Raw genomic sequence first — 19,705 nt, 5'->3', positions numbered from 1 at the left:
CATGCAGGATGTTATGTATGCAGGCATTGTAGACTGAAGCCAGGCTGCATGAATGCAATGCAGGCCTAGGCCTTCAAGCCTCCTGGAGCTCAGGAGCTTCATCTGCATAACAAAAGACAGAAAGGATTCTAAAACCCTCCAAAGACATTCTTAATAGGTGGCAGGCTGCCAATCGCTGCTGAGATAGGGCCAGTGTTGTGATTCGCTAATTGCAGCATTAAGGCAGCCTATCACAGGTGGTGGGTGTGTTTTGCCTCAGCCGGCTTAAGGTATATATACTAGGCCCAGTGTCCCTGTTTGTCATTCTTGTTCTTCTTGTTCCTGATGATCCAATAAATCCTTTTTGAGCTGAATCTCAGTCTTTGGTCATGACCGAACCCACCTACACTCCACAGACCTTTATTCTTACATTTATTATGACAGTGGGTTCGAACTTCAACAGGTGATGTACAAAGACACATGACCCATTGATCCACGGAGCAAACACGCTGCTCCAAGCTGACTTCACCCATCCTGTGTCAGATGTATTCCAGAATATATCTGAAGGACTCAGATTCATCCAGTGCCTGTTCAGTGAGAAAGAACACATTTGTATTGGCTGTTGATAGTCAGGATCTTGGGAAGCAGTTTACAGGCTGTCTCGGCAGAGATGTTGCACATCTGATTTAGAGGGTACGGGGAGAGCTGGTGGAGAAGTGCAAAGTCCATATGGGCAGTGGAGTAGATCAAAGAAAGAAAACTCCTCACCTCCAGCAATGCTTTGTCCCTGCTGACAGGTAAGACTTTGGGGAGGAAGTCTAGGGCCCCATTTAGCAGAATAGAAGTCCCTAGGGGGCTACAGGGAGCACATCATAATCTAAGTCAAGTCTAAAACTCTCTAATTGCACCATTGGTTGAGCCTGCTGCTCTCTTCTCCCCCACCTTGCAAGCTATGCCAAAGTTACATACATTATGTAAGTTACATAACTTGCATTAAGTAGCAGACAGTGAGACAAATAACATAGTATTGGAGGGAAACCAAACTGCAGTGCAAGAGAAACAGTGCTGACAGTGATGAATACAGTCCAGAACAGAAATCGTTGCCTTCTTACAACCTTAGTAATGGGCAATGCTGCTTTACCTGGCCCAAGGGTGCCATCTAGGGGGGAGCTGGGGGGCGCCAAGTCACACACCCCATTTTCAACCAGGGGGGTGGGCCCCGTCAATATTCCATGGCCCGTTAGGCCTAGCCAGAGCCGCGTTGGGCCCCATCAGGCCTTCCTGTGGATGTGACAGTCCCCATCAGGCCTCTTCCTGCCACATGACATCATACTTCTGCTGCCCCCCAAGAGCTGGACAGAACCCAGCACCTGTGCCCCAGCCTGAGCTTCCCATCCTTCTGATCCACCTGCCTTCCTCTTAACCTGAAGCTTTCCAATCCTGTCAGGGCCCTTTGCACCCTAATCTAAAATGGCGTTGCACTGTTTTGCCACTGCAAGAGTTTGAAAGAAGTCAACGGGCGTTACCTGCCGCTTGCTGTAAATCCAATCCCGTAACTGCAGTGGGAATGTTCCACCATTTTGGGAGACCCTGTGCTCCCACTTGTAAAGTAGATGATCATGGGCTCGTCGCTTGTTGTCTTAACGCAGTCGTGGTTGGCAGGTGCTGCTCTTAAAAACAGTGACATCGTACGGGATCAATGTGAAACATGCATTTCATGAATGAAACCCCCTGGCAAGCTTCCCAAACTACACCAGCTTGGCACAAATCCAATGGATTGCTGTACAGCATCCAAGTTTCTCGGCCACCAAGAAGTTTTCTGGGCATGCTCCAAAGACCCCCCAAATTTGTCCATTTATATAAATTTAAAATGGATTATATATTTTTAGTGTGTGGTCTCGTAAGTATCCCACTGTAATGCCAAAAGGATTTCTGTGCCTGTCAAGCTCTTCCAAATTTGTCTATTAAAAAAAATATTTAAAAAATGTTTTAACTAATCACTCCTGAAGAGCCCCTGCTGTGGTGTCAAAAGGTTTTTGTGATCTTACTGATCCCCCCAAATGAGTTTTTTTTTTAAAAAAGAAATAAAATTGGCTATCCCCACTTTTTCACTTCAGCTCCAGCCCCCTTAACACATGACCCTTGAAGGGTTTGTTGTGGGTCAGTCTGGCCCTAGGCCTGAAGATAGTTATCCACCCTTGGTTCTATCTATGCTTCCACCTACACCCAGCTGGTAAATAAATATCAATGTTACAAAACATCAGTGAGTCCTCAGTGATATCCTTCCAAAGAAAGCTATAACTGAGTAAGTGTTGTACACCTGGAACCTCTTAGCAGATTGAGCATAGCAATTGGTTGCTCTCATTTCATGCTCTGTCCATTGCAGTACTTACTGGAAGAGATCCTTGAAGTTCAGCCAGCCATCTCTGCTGCTGTCGGACACAAGAAGCTTGGTTTTCAGAAAACTGCATTCGGACAGGACTGAGTCCACTGCAGGGGCCAACGTGTCGCTGACCACGATGCATTTGGCTTTGGAAGCCTGGAGCCTGTAGGAGATGTCTTTGGCGGTTAACTGGGGCGTCCCTGGGATGAAAACAATGCCTAGAAAGGAAGCAGGCAATGAAGTGAGCAGAGAACCCAGAAAGTCTCCAGTGGTGTATCATTTGAGGATAATGCGGTGGTTAAAGCAGGTGTGCTGAACCTCAGATAAATGAATCAGTAGCATAAGAACATAAAGAAGAGCTCTACTGGGTCAGAACAAAGGTCCATCTAGATTAGCATACTGTTTTCACAGTGGCTGACCAGATGTCTCTAGGATGCCCATTGTGATGGCCTGGGACTCGGGCTCGGACTTGGAGCCAGAGGAGTCTCAGTCCACACCAGATCCTTTGCCTAAGGCGGCATCTGAACCTAGTCTGGGGCCTGATTCTGAAGAGCCCCAGTCTGCACAGGTTCCCCTGCAACAAGCACCAGCTGGGCCGAGTCAGGGGCCTGAGCCTGCCCTGGCTCCAGATGCGGGGATTACCTTGTTGCCCTCTGCTGTGCAATCACTTACAGCTGCTCTACTACCAGTTGGGTCAGGAGAGGCTGAGGCGGCCTCTGGGTCTAGTAACCCATTGACATCTCCCGAGCTGCAGAGACTGAGGTCTAGAGAAGGAGAGACCTGAGTACTCGCAGGAGGAGTGTTCGCCTTCGGACGAGACAGGGAGGTGAGTCACTGGGGGATCAGGACTGGCTGTTACCCCGACAGAGATAAAAGGCTGTCGGACCCCATCCCAGGTTGCGGGAGCAACATTGCTGTTTGCCAGAACCTACCTGTGATCCTGTGCCTGACCTTGCCTGGTTTCCTGCCTTGTGTCCTGCCTTGGCCCTTTTGGACTGACTCCTCGTGGAACCCTTGGATTTGGGACCGGACCTGGACTGCGTTACTCGGGTTATCCCCGGGCCCAGCACACCCATAAAAATAGTGTAATAATTCTCTTCCACTCATGATCCCAAGCCACTGTTATTCAAAGGCATACTGCCTCTGATACCTGAAGGTAGCACAAAACCACCAGGACTAATAGCCATTGATAGCCTTATCCTCCATGTGTTTGACTAAGTCCCTTTTAAAGCCTTCCAAGCCTTCTTCTAAAGGTTTATCTAGAACTGGTTCTGCTCTGCCTCCGCAGTCGGAGGCAGGAATTCTTCTGAATACCACTTGCTGGAAATCGCAGGAGGGGAGAGTGCTCTTGTGCTCAGGTCTTGCTGAAGGATTTCCCACAAGGATCTGGGTGGCCTCTGTGAGAACAGCATGCTGATCTGGATGAGCCATTGGTCTGATCTAGCAGACTCATCTTATGTTCTTATTCTGGGAAATAATGTCGCAGCCGAAATAAAATTTCATATGTTGCTAGATAAGCAAAGGGTTAAGACACATGGAGTTTCTCCTGTAAATTCCTAGAGATGGGGCTTTGTGAGGTCACATCCTTTGCTTGCCCTGGCAGGAAAAGTAAACATAGGAAAATAATCGTTACTACTTCCTTAAATGTATTTTTAACCTTCTGTTGGAAGCTGCCCCGAGTGGCTGGGGAAACCCAGCCAGATGGGTGGGGTAGAAATAAATTATTATTATTATTATTATTATTATTATTATTATTATTATTCCTTCCTGCTCAGAGCTCAGTTTTCTTTCTTCGCCATGTAGCCAACAGAGAAAGGATGCTACTAGATTCCAATTTTTTTATTTAAACCATGTATTTTGTAATCTAGAAGTTTATTCTGCCTTGTTTGTTTTTCACTGCTGCTTACTGCTGAACCAAGTCTGAAGCTTTATGTAAGTGAACAGTAATTTTATTCTTACATTACATTACAATTAAACCAAATGAAAGGGATAAAATGGGAAGATCTAGTCTGCTAAAGCATCCTAGATAATTATTAATAAGGTTAAGCAACCTTTGCCCCAGAAGTTTCTACGTTTGATGCTGCAAAGGGATGCTAAATTTTAAGCTCTGCTAGCTAAACATTGGACTCACACAAGTAAGAGGAAGGATAAATAATGAAATAATATCCTATCCTGCCCTCCAAATCCACCCAACACTAATGACTATTTTCTTGCCCATAATATTGACTAACCTGTCCGCATACAAGCCACACTTAGTAGCCACCATTCTGGAATCCGGGGTAGAACTGTCATGATCCGGTCACCTCTTTGCAAGCTGCATGGACCAAGGAGCATGTTGGCAGCTTTCTGGGATAAGACTCCCAGTTCCTCAAAGCTCCACTTCACCTCTTTGCTCTGGTCATTCACCCACCAGAAGGCTGGGTTTGGAGATCTCTTTCCTTCCTAACAGATAACCCAAAAAGCTATAATAAGATGAAAGACAACTAAAAATGGTGCATAATCCACAGGGCCAAGCACATGCACCAATCAGATAGGATTTTATGACCAACAGGGAATGGTAAGGGAAAGATAGAGCGGGCAGGAGTACCCTAGGAATAGACTTGCCTTGGAAGCGGTCATCATACGGAGCTGTCTTATACTGAGTCAACTCATGGGCCCATCTAGCTTGGTATTGTCTACAATGAATTGATGTGGCTCATCCCTGAGGGGGCACTTCCGGGTGAGCACTGTTTGTTTTTAGCTCTGCAGTTTGCTCAAGTTTTTATCGTTTTAAATACCTTTTGAAGTCCTAATTGTTCCAAAACCGTTTCTTTCTTTTATTTGGTTGTATTACTGTAAGCAACTGCGTGTTGTTGTTTTTTAGGTAAAGGTAAAGGGACCCCGACTCTTAGGTCCTGTTGTGACCGACTCTGGGGTTGTGGTGCTCATCTCACTTTATTGGCCAAGGCGTACAGCTTCTGGGTCATGTGGCCAGCATGACTAAGCCACTTCTGGCGAACCAGAGCAGCACACGGAAACGTCGTTTATCTTCCCGCCGGAGCGGTACCTATTTATCTACTTGCACTTTGAGGTGCTTTCGAACTGCTAGGTTGGCAGAAGCAGGGACCAAGCAACGGGAGCTCATCCCGTCACGGGGATTCGAACCGCCGACCTTCTGATCGCCAAGTCCTAGGCTCTGTGGTTTAACCCACAGCACCACCCGTGTCCCGTTGTTGTTTTTTATCAAGAACTTTTTTTATCTTATTGTGTGTTTTGGCTGCGGTGAGCCTGCATGTGTGTTGGGAGTTGCCCTTTGCTTGGCGTTCTTTTTTGGTATCTTTTAAATTTTATTGCTGGATGGCATACTCTCCAGTTAGTTGCTGAACTGCCTAGAGTTTCTGCTTCTGTCTCTGCTTCTTCTGGTTGAGAGGAAAAGATAACCTCTTGCCCAGGCATAGGCAAACGCCGGCCCTCCAGCTGTTTGGGACTACAACTCCCATCATCCCTAGCTAACAGGACCAGTAGTCAGGGGTGATGGGAATTGTAGTCCCAAACATCTGGAGGGCCAGAGTTTGCCTATGCCTGGTCTTGCCAGTGACGGCGTTTGCAACAAGAGAGGAAAGGTTCCTGTCTTTGTTTACCCCCATTTACCGCTGGCAGCTTTCCTTTTGTCGGTGAAGTTGCTACAAGGAGTTGCTAAAACTATTCCTGACATCGAAGGGAAAGTTATAAATTACAGGGGGCTGCATATGCAATATAATATGAAACAAATCTCTGCAATGAATGGCAACAGTTCTCCTGGGTTTCAGACAGCGATCATTCCCAGGTCAGAGGTCATTCCCAACCTGGGATCTCAGACATGCAAATTATGTGGTCTGCCACAATGAATGGGAGGGGAAATTCACTTCTGTTTGCATTTTAATGAGAAAATACCTAATTTGGACTTTTTGAACCAAAATGTGAACTGAAACATGGTTATCCTTTGAAATTTTCATCTCTCTGAAGTTTGTGATGCAGTTCTCCAACCAAATGGTAAATACAAAAACACATATATTAAGGGAAATTATGCACAAAGAATTGCATTTGTTCATGAATATGACATACCAACATGTATTACATTAGGTAAAAGAGCTTTCCAATATGCAGGTTGGTTAAAAAACCCCCCACAAAAAACACTGCTAGGAGAAATTCGCAGGCAAATGCTGATGAATTTTCGTGAGGATTAAAACAAATAATCACAAATTGTTGCAAGAATGTGGAGATTTAAAATTGGAAAATTAAGGAAACCAGAGACGTCAAAACTGGTTGATTCATCGATACCTGTCTACAACTGAATTAGATCCATAGTCAGCCCAGGTAACTCAAGGCAAATAAAGGGAGCTTACAGAAATCATGGATCAGAATCCTACCAATGACTAGAGTTAGATAACCCGTGTGACCAAATCCAAGACTTCCTTCAGTCTCTTAGTTTGGGGAACATGTAACTGAACAAAACCACATGTCCCCTGTACTCCAAGGAGAACATAAAAGCACACCTATAGTACCATCAATATCCTGTTTTCCTGCCAGCCATGAATGTCTTCTTAAAGCAGACAAATTCATACCTTTTCCACTTGGGCCCACCTGTCCAGAACATCACTAGCAAAATTGAAGTACTTGGGCACTTCCTGCTCACATCGGTTTATAGCTTCGTAGTGTGAGGTGATTGGAGAGGCAAGGTGTCTTTTGACTTGATGGAGCAATGTGTGAGGTGGCCGCAGATTCCAGAAGCATTTAAACAAGGTCTTCATGGCACCAGAGCAAAAGGCAGCTTGAGAACATCAACTGAGTTGGATTTTTCTGCAATGACGTGTTGTAAAAGCAGAAATGTTTTTCTGGAAAAAAACTTTTGCAGTTAACAGAAACATCTGATACATTAGGAACATTGCAAAATACGTTATACCAAGTCAGTATTGTGTTAGATGTGCCAATAGACTGACTTGCAGAATAATTCTGACTACACACTAGAGGTTGACTGATTCCACAGAATTACTCGAAAGCATACAGGGGGGATGTTTGATGTTGGCTTCTCCAGTTTTGCTTGTTTGTTCTTGTTTGAGGTAAAGATCTTGAATCCAGGAGATCAGGGAGGTTGTGAGCAACTTGGGGGAGAGCATGTGGGGCTACCTTTGAAGGTGATCTGGATACTGCAACTAATCCAGAATGCGACAGCTAGATTGGTGACTGGGAGTGGCCACCGAGACCACATAACACCAGTCTTGAATGACCTACATTGCCTCCTAGTACATTTCCAAACACAATTCAAAGTGTTGGTGCTGACCTTTAAAGTCCTAAACAGCCTTGGCCCAGTATACCTGAAGGAACATTACCACCCGATCGTTCAGCCCACACACTGAGGTCCAGCTCCGAGGGCCTTCTGGCGGTTCCCTCACTGCGAGAAGTCAAGTTACAAGGAACCAGGCAGAGGGCCTTCTCAGTAGTGGCGCCCACTACCCAGGGAGACCAGGGTTCAAATCCCCACTTGGCCATGAAATTCACTGGGTGACTTTGGGTCACTCACTGCCTCTGGGCGTAGCCTACCTCACAGGGTTGTTGTTGGATTAAATGAGAAGGGGGGAAGTTGTGTATGCTACCTTAAGTTCCTTGGAGATATAACACCGGTCTTGAAAGACCTACGTTGGCTCCCAGTATGTTTCCGAGCACAATTCAAAGTGTTGGTGTTGACCTTTAAAGCCCTAAACGGCCTCGGCCCAGTATACCTGAAGGAGCGTCTCTACCCCCATCGTTCTGCCCAGACGCTGAGTTCCAGCGCCTAGGGCCTTCTGGCGGTTCCCTCATTGCAAGAAGCAAAGCTACAGGGAACCAGGCAGAGGGCCTTCTTGGTAGTGGCGCCTGCCCTGTGGAATGCCCTCCCATCAGATGTCAAAGAGATAAACAATTACCTGACATTTAGAAGACATCTGAAGGCTGTTCAGGGAAGTTTTTAATGTGTGACATTTTAATGTATTTTTAATCTTTGTTGGAAGCCACCCAGAGTGGCTGGGGAAATCCAGCCAGATGGGCAGGGTACAAATAATAAATTATTATTATTATTATTGGAGACAAACGTGGGACATGAATCCAATAAAGAAATAGTAAAGGATTATGCTCACTTGTGACGGGTACAAGGGTTTTTTGGTTTTTTTGTTTTGCAAAAGCTTCTTCTAGGCCTATAACAATCTTTTAAAATAGAATTGGGCAGGGTTTGTCAAACCAGCTCATTTCACCACCCCCCTTTTGGGCAGTGGGGTATTGCTGTTCTCATTAAGCTTCTGGTTTTTGTTCTGCAAGACTGTTTGTGCATGAACCTATCTTTCCCTGAAGCCGCTGCACACAGGCTCATTATATTAAGTATTCTGTGTGCTTAATGATAACGGGGGAAAAGGTGCATTGTGGGTCATTTTCAAAGACGGCTTGTCATTGAGAGCACAAAAACGGCACTTTAGGTGGGGAATGTTTTCCAGCTTGCAGGGTGGATCAAGAACTGGGTCGCAGACCATTTTTGACAAATGGATGGGACCACCCACCTGTAAATCATCTGATGTCATTACTGTGTCAGGTGACAACTTCAAAGCCCAGGTAGGGCTGGGAATGCCCCCTGCCTAAAACCCTGGAAAGCTGCTACCTGTCTGTGTACACAGTACTGAGCTGGGTAGGCTAGTGGCATGAGACAGTTTCTATGTTAACTATGATAACTATTGTACAGTGGTACCTCTGGTTGCAAACGGGATCCGTTCCGGAGGCCCATTCGCAACATGAAAAGAGTGCAACCCGCAGCGGCGCATCTGCGCATGCACGGGTTGCGATTCGCAGCTTCTGCGCATGCACGTGATGTCATTTTGTGCATGTGCGAGCGGCAAAACCAGGAAGTAACCCTTTCCAGTACTTCTGGGTCACCGCAGGACGTAACATGAAAGAACGTAACATGAAGCAGACGTAACATGAGGTATGACTGCAATGAAATTTGTGATGTCCTATATTTAATAAATAACCCCTGAATAGAGGTGAAATCAGAATGATCACCATCTCGTGTCAATTTCTTTGACACAGCAATGAACATAACTTCCTTGAACCAGTTACCTAGGGCCAGTGCTTTTTTTCCTGGGGGGACGCAGGGGTACGCATACTCCTAAACATTTTGTGAATTTTGTACTTTTGTGCATTTACTTTTCCCGATTTGAACTATAAAATGGTGGTTTTCTTGAGTCAAAATGAGAGTAACCCTAAACATGTTTTTTTAGGGGGAAAAGCACTGCCTAGGGCATCGCATGAAGTGTCTCTCCAGTCTTGAGTGGATACTAACTGAACAGCTACCAGAAGGTAAACGAAGAAGATATGCTTTACCTTTGTCAAAAACAGGCAAAATATGTCATCTAGGACCCAGGATTTCATTTTGACCTGTGAGCACGCCAATTTCTGTAATCACGTGTGGCAGCCATTTATGGAAGATCAGTTTTCAATTTGACAAAATGCTTCTACACTTTATTTTTCTTTCACCCCGTGCACCACATGGTTGGTTTTATGCTATTGAAGCAGAATTTAAACTCGTTGAGCTAATAAATAAGATGGACCAGTGCTATGACTTGGTATAAGGGGAGCATCCCAGGCAGCGGCGGAGCAAGCCAATCAGGCGCCTGTGGCGGTGTGCATGCCCTGTGCCCAGGGGCGGGGCCAGCAGCCCGTGGGGCGGGGCCAGCCTGGGCAGGATGCTCCACAGGGCGCCTGAGGAGTCTGCCTGCCTCCTCCCACTCATCTACCTGACAGCTGAGGGGGAGGTGGCAGGCGGACCATTTGGGGCAACGAGGAGTCTGCCTGGCACCCAAGCCACTGTGTCACTCCCAGGAAAGACGCGTGGCTCAGACGCACTGCAATCCCCGTGGTGAGTGCCACCCGGCATTTTGTCACCCCCCTCAGTGGTGACACCAGGGGCGTACCACCCCCACTGCACCCCCTTCCTCCACCCCTGACCCTAGGTTCCTAAAGTGTTAGTAGCTTTAACAATTCAAAGAGGGAGCAGTCTCGATTCTCTTTGCAGCGAGCCCTGTCCCCTATCTCTAATTGTGTGGGAATTAAGCCACGTGGCCTGCTGATAAGGCCATGGACATTTTTAACCAGAGCAGACCCAGGCTAGGTCCCCTTTCTCCTCTTCTGTGGTGTCTGCAACATCCTGGAAGGCCAGAATGAGAGCTCTGTGGCTGCTTGTCCTGACTGGTTTAGTGTGCCTTCCTCTTTCTACTGCAGAAGGTAGCATTGGCCCATTGGAGAGGAAACCAAAGAAAGCTAAACTGTCCCAAATCAAGGAGGAGGACAATGTTCTGGTGCTGAAAAAGAGCAACTTTGACAGGGCTCTGAATGGAACACAGTACCTGCTGGTGGAGTTCTGTAAGTACTTCTTCTTCCAAAAGAGATATTTCTATCTATCTATCTATATCTATCTATCTATCTATCTATCTATCTATCTATCTATCTATCATCTATCTATCTATCTATCATCTATCTATCTATCATCTATCTATCTATCTATCTATCTATCATCTATCTATCTATCTATCTATCTATCATCTATCTATCTATCTATCTATCTATCTATCTATCTATCTATCACTACATTTCTATTTCCTCTTTCCTCCAAGGAGCTCAAGGTGCCATACGTGGTTCTGTTCCTCTTCATTTTGGCCTCTCAACAAGCCTGTGAGGTAGGTTAGGCTGAGAGACTGTGACTGGCCCAAGGTCATTCCATGAGTTTCATGGATGAGCAGGGGTTTGAACCTCAGTCTAACCACTAGGCCACACTGGCTGATGAGCTAATCTTCACAAAATGGGCACTTTAAACCTGAATGTCTAACAGTGCTGGGGATGTAGGGTAAATTTTATTCAGCTCTCATTTAAAGGTTAATCTGCCTAATTTGTACTTTCGGGAGAGGGGGGAGTACAAGAACAGAAACACAGCCATCCTGCGAAATTTGCACTTCTCTGAATTTTGTGGCGCAGTTTGTCAGGCAACTCATATATACAAAAGCATATATTAGCGTAAAGTGTACCTGAAGATACTTACATTCATGCTAACAACATGCAAAAATGTGTGATATTAGGGGAAGTCACTCTACAAAAATGTAGATATTAGGCAAAATTGTGTGTAAGGAGAAATTATCACTAAAATGCTGGTGAATTTTCATGAATATCACACACACACTGATGTGGAAATATGAAGCAAACTTAAGAATGGAAAAATGAGAAAATGAGGGAAACAGAAATCAACATATTTGCCTCGTGGCACCTTAAACTAACTGTGCAATCCTTACAATGTCTGCTCAGAAGCAAAATAAGTCCAATTGAATCAATGGGAATTACTTCCAATGTTGCCCAGAAAAGAATACTTCCCTTGGGGTGAAAAGGTCTCCCCATCTCTTATTTATTCTACCCTTTCCATGGGCTCGTTGAGCTGGGGTATCTAAAGGCCAACTAGTCCACTCGCCAAGCCAAATTTAGGACTTCTAAATCTCCCCCACTCCTAACTAATATAGAAACTGCAGCCAATGATCTGCTTCAAGCAAAGAAGAAGCATATTATAAGAGAATCTAGATGCTGTGAAAGCAAGTCAAGGCGCCGTGCCCTTATTTTCTCGCTGCATTATGTATACCAGCTCATGGTGTGTTCCTGCTGTTGACTTTTCAGTTTAGTCCATTGGTATAAAAATATGCCAAGGTTGATTTTGGCTTTGATCTAGCAATAGTTGTAGTCACTTATTAACTTTTTAGCAAACTGAAAAATCAATGCAAATAATGAGCATCCATTATTAGTGCAGAACGATTTTGTGGATATATGTTTTGCTAAAACATATACAGAAGAATTCTGTATATGTATATGTATATGCATATGTATATGTATATGTATATATATATTCTTCTGTGTATGTATTCTGTATATGTATTCTTCTGTATATACAGAAGAATTCTGTTTGAAGTTTTGACAATGGGACTTTGGGGCAGCAAGTGAACTTGTCGATTCTGTTTTTGTTTTTTTCTGTTTCCCTTTATTCCAGTTCTCCATATTTCTAGGTTTGTGATTATTATTATTTTAAGTCTCCATGGATGCCCATTAGCATTTCAGAACATTCCCCCCCTAATATACAGAGTTCTGAATGCAGTTTTTCCTGAAGTAAAAAAAAATGCAAGTAATTTCCACTGATATAATGCATTTTAATACGTTGTTTTCATGAATATATGTATTTCTATGCATATTGGTTGGCTCGGAAAACAGCATCGAAAAACACAAAGTGCAAATTTTAAAGGATAATTGTGTTTTGGTTTGCATATTGCTTTGGAAAGTGGTAGGTTCATGTTACAATTTGAACAGAACTGAATTTCTCCCCTCTCCCTGGAGACTAGTCATACATGCCTTTCTTACAAAAAATAAACAAAGATAAAGGAGGTGAATATTGTATTGTGTGTTTTCTATGCGGTGGGGGAACACACACACATTTTAAATGTAAAATGTGTTATTGTCTGTGAGTCACTGATTTTCCTGGAAGAGGCTTATTCATGCAGCTTACTCTTTGACCTTCTTATGTAACAGTGGGGGGAAAATGCATATTTTTTCTTCCGACAAAGAAAAGTATGTTCATTAGAATTATGAAACTCTGGAGGATCAAAAATTTGTTATCTAGAATGGGGTGGGGAAGGACTCTCCCCATTCCCTCCACTTCCATGGGTGCATCTAGGGACTTTCTGCAAGCTCCCTACCTACCCCTGTGCTGTGACCCTTTCCCTATAACGGAAGCACTGATGGACACTGAGCAAAACCCCAAAATAGCATATTGCACAGTGCCCACAGCTGTCTGCATTTTTATTTTTTATTTTTTTTGTAATTTGAGAGTGAGGGGTGGTTGCCAGGGCGCACACACACAACTTTGGCTTGTATCTAGCAAAGTTCTACTCAGAGTAAACCCATTAGAATCAACGTCCCTAAGTTCCAGTGCTTTTTTTCTGGGTACACAGTACTGGCAACTTTCCCTCCCACCAAATGTTTAAAGTGTGTAACGTACATCACAACATCATGGTGAATGCCAGCACCTTTTCTTCGAAAGAAGAAGCACTGATCATGTTCATTAATTTCTACCCTGAGTAGGACTAGAGTTGGATACGGACATTTGTTCACAGGGCAGGCAAAAACAGAGTGCCCCAACTCCTCCTCTAAAATATTTAAGCCTTTTTAGTACTCACCAGTCCTCAGGAGTTGGGGAGTGGGTGGACGTCTTGACTGAGCCTCTCACTATGACTGCTGTGTCCCTGGTTCCCCTCTGCAGTTCCTTTTCTGTGTCCCGTGCCTGGGTTGTTGTTTTCAGGCAAAAGTGAAAGCTTGCTCGCAGCTGTAGCCTGAATTGCCTGGCCTGACTGTCATACAATCTGTGCAGCAGGGGTGGGACAAAGTCCAGCCTTGGCTTGGAGCGGTGCCCTCGATGCTCACATCTGCTGTGTGTAGTGAGGGGTACCCCATTCCTTCCTTTCTTTACTTATCTTTAGTGGTAGCTGCTGCCTAGCGAGACTGGTAAGGCAGGAGACCAGCAGTGGGTGGAGGCAGAGGCAATAACAAGCAAGAAGTCAGTAAGAAGAATGGCATGTGGGGGTTGGCCGGAGGCAGTCTGAGATTGATGGGGCCATGCAAAATTTGCCTGAATAGGTCAGCCTCCACTGCTTAGAAACTGCTTCCCCTCTGCAGTGGAGACCCCCAAAGCAGCAGCAGCAGCTGCTATTATTAGTTTATTATTATCATTAGTTTATTTATTCCTCAAGGAGCTCAGGGTGCAGCAAGATAAGCTTTCATCATGGGATGGGGCAGGGAACCTCAGGCCGAGGGTCTGAATGCAGCCCTCTCTCTACCAGGCCCTTAAGACTCTGCCCAGACCACGCCCCAGAGGCCACGCCCTTCACTGGCTTGGCTATGTGCCCTGATCTAGCGATTTCGCTAGGCTGGGGTGTGTCCTCAAATGGTGATAAAACCTCTTGCTTGCCTGGATAGAGGTTAGAAAGTGCATGTCTGACTAAACTGATTTTTCCCATGGCCACCACAAGTATGTGGCCCCCGGAATGAGGGAATGTGGCCCTCAGGCTGAAAAAGTTCCCCATCCATGTTGTTTTCTAATGATGCACCACTTTGTTGTTGTTGTTTAGTCGTTTAGTCGTGTCCGACTCTTCGTGACCCCATGGACCACAGCACGCCAGGCACTCCTGTCTTCCACTGCCTCCCACAGTTTGGTCAAACTCATGCTGGTAGCTTCGAGAACACTGTTCAACCATCTTGTCCTCTGTCGTCCCCTTCTCCTTGTGCCCTCCATCTTTCCCAACATCAGGGTCTTTCCCAGGGAGTCTTCTCTTCTCATGAGGTGGCCAAAGTATTGGAGCCTCAGCTTCACGATCTGTCCTTCCAGTGAGCACTCGGGGCTTAAGAATGGAGAGGTCTGATCTTCTTGCAGTCCATGGGACTCTCAAGAGTCTCCTCCAGCACCATCATTCAAAAGCATCAATTCTTCGGCGATCAGCCTTCTTTATGGTCCAGCTCTCACTTCCATACATCACTACTGGGAAAACCATAGCTTTTACTATACGGACCTTTGTTGGCAAGGTGAGGTCTCTACTTTTTAAGATGCTGTCTAGGCACCACTTTACCCCACTGAATTATATGCTTAGGAACTATTATTATTATCATATTTTGCTCCAACCCTACCTGCAGGGCTCTCAGAGCAGCATACATGGTTCTCCCCCTGGTGTTATCCTCACAACGACCCTGTGAGGTAGGTTAGGTTGAGAGATTAGTGACTGGCCCAAGGCCACCCAGTGAGTCTCATGGCTGAGTGGGTGATCTGAACCTGGGTCTCTCTGACCATAGGTTCAACACACTATACTTACAGCCGCATTCCTTTATGCAGTCGGCGATGTTGAAAGATTTCCAACGCTCAGCCGCATTGAGACTGGGATCAGCATCCATAGCGTTGCAGACCCGCGAGAACATAAGACTCGTGTACTTGGCCTTGAAGCAGCGAACTACGCCTTGGTGGAGAGGCTGGATGACAGAGGTGGTACTATGGGGCAGAAAGACAACTTCCACGTCACTATGAGCAAACCAGACTCCCTCGGGGTGGCCAGGAGCATCGTCGACAATCAGCAACACCTTAAAATCAATTCCTTTCTCTTCGAGGTACTCCTCAACCTCTGGAATGAAGCATTGGTGGAACCAATCCAGGAATACTACTGCCATCACCCAAGCCTTTTTTCTCCATTACCAGAACGAGGTGTTTGTCTTTGCCTTTTGGGGCATGAGGATTTGCAGATCCACAGAGCAAGCCAGGCTTTATTAAATGCCTAGCCGCATTGCAACAAAACAACAACATCACACAGTCTTGGGCTGTGTCTTTCTGCTTTTTAAATGTACGTGAGGCTGGGCATTTTCTTCCAGAAGAGCCCCATCTCGCCAGTGTTCAAAACTTGTTCGGGGAGATATCCCTTTTCTTCTATCAGTTTCTTTAACTGTTTGGAGTAGGGTTTCGCCGATTGTTTATCGGTGGGCGCAGCCTCGCCAGGGCTGTGCCCGTTTTTCAGGTTGAAGCTGTTGGCTGGCTTTGAACTCCTTCTCGTCACAAGGCCTCCCCTCTTCGGTAAGAGGTTTGAACAGTGCGTACAGGTCAAGAGCTTTTTCTCGCATCATGTTGCCATCGACGGGAACACCTTGGCCGTTCATGTCTTCCAGCCACAAGTACAAATGCTTTTCCGCCTTCACCAAAGTCTCATCTTGGCTCATCACTTTAGCCATTATGGGAGCACCCAAGGATTTCCCAAACTTGGGTCTCCAGCTGTTTTTGGAGTACAGTTTCCATCATCCCTGACCACTGGTCCTGCTAACTAGGAATGATGGGAGTTGTAGTCCAAAAACAACTGGAGACCCTAATTTGGGCAACTCTGTTCTAAATGCTACATCACACTGACTCTCTGTCAAAATGGGAACCAACTGCTATTCATGCCAGCTTCTGCATGTTACCATTCACCCTAAGTAGCAAAATAGATTGGGCCAAATAGATTGGGCTGCCCTGGTTGGGACTCCAGTCACAAATTGCCCTAAGACCCATGATTCTTGAATATCCCCACCCCCAAATGTGGTTACATAAAAGCCTAACAGGCAAGGATCAAAAGTCTTCTGTTTAAGTTCTCTTCTCCATCGAATACCATAGAAGACATTAGATGAAATAATTAACGTGCCAAGGAGGCTGCTGGGTATTATTTCAAGGCGGCTGATGGCTGTGGCAGGCTAGAGGATGATTAATGGAGGTCTCCTGGTAATTATGATGAAAATAAATGTTTCGGGGATTTGCAACTGATCGGCATGTTAAGATGAACAGATTAAAACCTTCTAGCCATTTATCAAAAGTCTAATGAAAGTGACTGTCCCATGCTGGTTTCGGATGGGACAGTTACATAATACGGTGTCTTGAGGAATAAATACAGGAAAGTTATTTATTTCTGCATTCAGATGGCTGTAATGAGCCATAACTTTCTATGCTACCTCAGCCTTCTCTCCCACTGTTGCAGAGGATGCTGTGACCATTGGTCATGCTGGCTGGGCTAATGGGAGCTGGAGGCCAGCAAAATCTAAAGGGGCTTGGTTGGAAGGGATCTTTTATTTTAATGGCTGTCTGCTCTCAAGGTCGCTTTAAAGAGAAAGGAGAGGAGAGGCTCTGTGGTTAAAAGAACTCTTCTGCATCTGAGTCCAGCATTCGCTCTCTCCTGCTCATCAACCTGAGAACTGGAATACAGAGTTGATGCCTGGGTGTCCTCACCTGGGACCCAGGTGGCTGTTGTGGGTTACCTTGGGTTACAGTCGCTTCAGGTTGCGTTTTTTTGGGTTACAGACCGCCGAAACCTGGAAGTACCAGAACGTGTTACTTCTGGGTTTTGGCGGTCACGCATGCGCAGAAGCACTAAATCACGCTTTGCACACACGCAGAAGTGCCAAATTGCAACCCGTGCATGCACAGAAGAGCAGACACAGGTTGCGAACGCTGTAGGTTGCGAACATGCATCCCGCACGGATCATGTTCGCAACCCGAGCGTCCACTGTATGTCAGAATCCACAGTGCGCAAACCCCTATGCAATTACATCCTCTGTCACAGAACATGTTTCTGATACACAACTGACCACGGCCTGCTATGTGCATGAACACATTCTCACCGTCACAACCACAACATATCTTTGCCACTGCCCTGTACTGGAAATGCGTTGGAAATAAAGCCATCTCTCCCCTGCCTGCTTATTTTGCAAGGAATTCAGTGCTGCCTTGGCCTTGTTTAACAAAAAGCAGCTACCTAGCTAAACAGAGATTTTTAATGCGTTTGTTTTACACACTTGATGTAACGTTCATTAAATCCCAAAGTCAGAGATCTCCAGTATCGGAGCATCTCTGTCAATAGAGTCAATTAAGGATTGAGATCCCTTTTTGTTTTCACATTGTTGAGTCAGAATCACAGAGTTGGAAGTTTAAGCATTTTCTCCTTGTAACCCCTCCCCCCCGCCACCTACGAATAGAAGATGCATTTTTATGTTTTTTATAACAATCAGGGCCTCTCTTATCAGCTCTGCATAGCAGAATGAAACTGGCCTTCAACATCAAAGCCAGGACAACAATAAATTTTCCTGATCCAGACAAGTCTTCATGTAAGAGATAGCAGAAAAGCAACATTTTGTATGGGACAGAAGAATACTGAATTTATAAGCTTTGATTAGTAAAACTTTGACAGTAAGAGTTGTTAGACAGAGGAACAGTCTCCCTTGGGAGGTTGTGGACTCTCCTTCTGTGGAGGTTTTTAAGCAGATGGCCATCTGTTGTGGATGCTTTAGTTGAGATTCCTGCATTGCACGGGGTTGGACTATATGCCCCCTTGGGTCTTTTCCAACTCTAAGCTGATTAAAGATACCTATTGCCATAGTAATTAGGAGCAAGCTGCTCTGACCAATGAAATTAGTTTTAGGGGTCTGTTATCCAATCATATTGCTGAAAGGGATCGCTCATGGGCTAATCATGTAAAGAGAATGTTATAAAAGTGCCTTGAATTTTGTATCCGGTGTCCAGAATTTGGAGAATTCCTCTGGATCATTTATTGTTACTGCAGTCTGCAATAAATCTGAACTCTTTCCATGACACTGCTGTCTTTATTTGGCTAAAGAGGACCGGTGTCATTTCCAGACCCTCTTTGTAGGGTAACAGAATCACTCTGGCTCTTGAACTGGAGGTAATCTTGTCATTGTGACTACTACTAGCCAAACCTTTCCTCGCCAAAAGGGCATGCTGTGATCTGCTGGGGTAAATTTGGCATTTTAAAACTTGTTTTACGTTGTACTTTATTTGGGCCTGAGCTAAACCTCTGTTGATGTTGCTTTGTGTTACTTTCATTCATTTTGTAACGGTCTGATAACCTGATGTTGTTGTTTAGTCATTTAGTCGTGTCTGACTTTTCGTGACCCCATGGACCAGAGCACGCCAGGCACTTCTGTCTTCCACGGTCTCCCGCAGTTTAGTCAAACTCATGCTGGTAGCTTCGAGAACACTGTCCAACCATCTCGTCCTCTGCCGTCCGCTTCTCCTTGTGCCCTCAATCTTTCCCAGCATCAGGGTCTTTTCCAGGGAGTCTTCTCTTCTCACGAGGTGGCCAAAGTATTGGAGCCTCAGCATCAGGATCTGTCCTTCCAGTGAGCACTCAGGGCTGATTTCCTTAAGAATGGAGAGGTTTGATCTTCTTGCAGTCCATGGGACTCTCAAGAGTCTCCTCCAGCACCATAATTCAAAAGCATCAATTCTTCGGCGATCAGCAATTTCTTATAGCTTTGTTGCCCAGGAATTTGCCTAATCCTCTTCAAAGCCATCCAGATTAGTGGGCATCCCTACTCATTGTGGGAGGGATTTCCATAGGTTAACTGCCTATGAAAAAGCGTTTCCTTTTGTCTGTCCTGAATCTCTCAACAATCAATTTCATTGGAACATCCCTGATACCCTACACAGTAATTGAAGTCTTGTTGCATCACAGAAGTTTCCCATCCATAGTTAATGGCACTAATACACATGCCATGTGATGTTTGTGTGGTATTTGTGGGAGATCAGTCTTTTAGTTCTGCAGCTCCTTTCCTCTGGAACTCCCTGCCTGTTGATATTAGGCAGAGCCTTCATTGCACTGTTTTCGATAGCCACTAAAAACTTTTTAAAGGCAAACCTACCCAGACACCTGATTTTATTGTGTACATTTTTTTAATGTTGATGTTATCTATGATACATTTAATACATCT

At 45.2% G+C, this 19,705-nt stretch overlaps 2 protein-coding genes across 3 annotated transcripts in view; one reads left to right on the top strand and one right to left on the bottom strand.

Annotated features, from left to right (window-relative positions):
- The window catches only part of ACSM5 (acyl-CoA synthetase medium chain family member 5), a 24,561-nt gene extending 10,473 nt beyond the window's left edge, over positions 1–14,088 (bottom strand). The window contains exons 1-6 of one of the 2 annotated variants that reach the window (XM_053366128.1): positions 13,603–14,088; positions 6,946–7,180; positions 4,594–4,804; positions 2,373–2,580; positions 1,506–1,649; positions 410–566 (exon numbers count right to left, since the gene is read on the bottom strand). In XM_053366128.1, the coding sequence (XP_053222103.1) occupies positions 410–566; positions 1,506–1,649; positions 2,373–2,580; positions 4,594–4,804; positions 6,946–7,131 (906 nt within the window). In that variant the 5' untranslated portion in view covers positions 7,132–7,180; positions 13,603–14,088. Of the gene's footprint in view, positions 1–409; positions 567–1,505; positions 1,650–2,372; positions 2,581–4,593; positions 4,805–6,945; positions 7,181–13,424; positions 13,567–13,602 lie in introns of those variants that run through there. The other variant, XM_053366129.1, reaches the window with a different exon arrangement.
- The window catches only part of PDILT (protein disulfide isomerase like, testis expressed), a 26,003-nt gene continuing 16,785 nt past the window's right edge, over positions 10,488–19,705 (top strand). Inside the window, exon 1 of the mRNA XM_053366133.1 lies at positions 10,488–10,762. Coding sequence (XP_053222108.1) covers positions 10,561–10,762 — 202 coding nt within the window. The 5' untranslated portion in view covers positions 10,488–10,560. The remainder of the gene's footprint in view (positions 10,763–19,705) is intronic.

The sequence above is a fragment of the Podarcis raffonei genome, chromosome 14 (genome assembly GCF_027172205.1).
Source record: "Podarcis raffonei isolate rPodRaf1 chromosome 14, rPodRaf1.pri, whole genome shotgun sequence".
Classification (NCBI taxonomy): Eukaryota; Metazoa; Chordata; class Lepidosauria; order Squamata; family Lacertidae; genus Podarcis; species Podarcis raffonei.
Note: the sequence above shows the minus strand (reverse complement) of the source record. Positions and strands in the feature narration are given on the sequence as shown.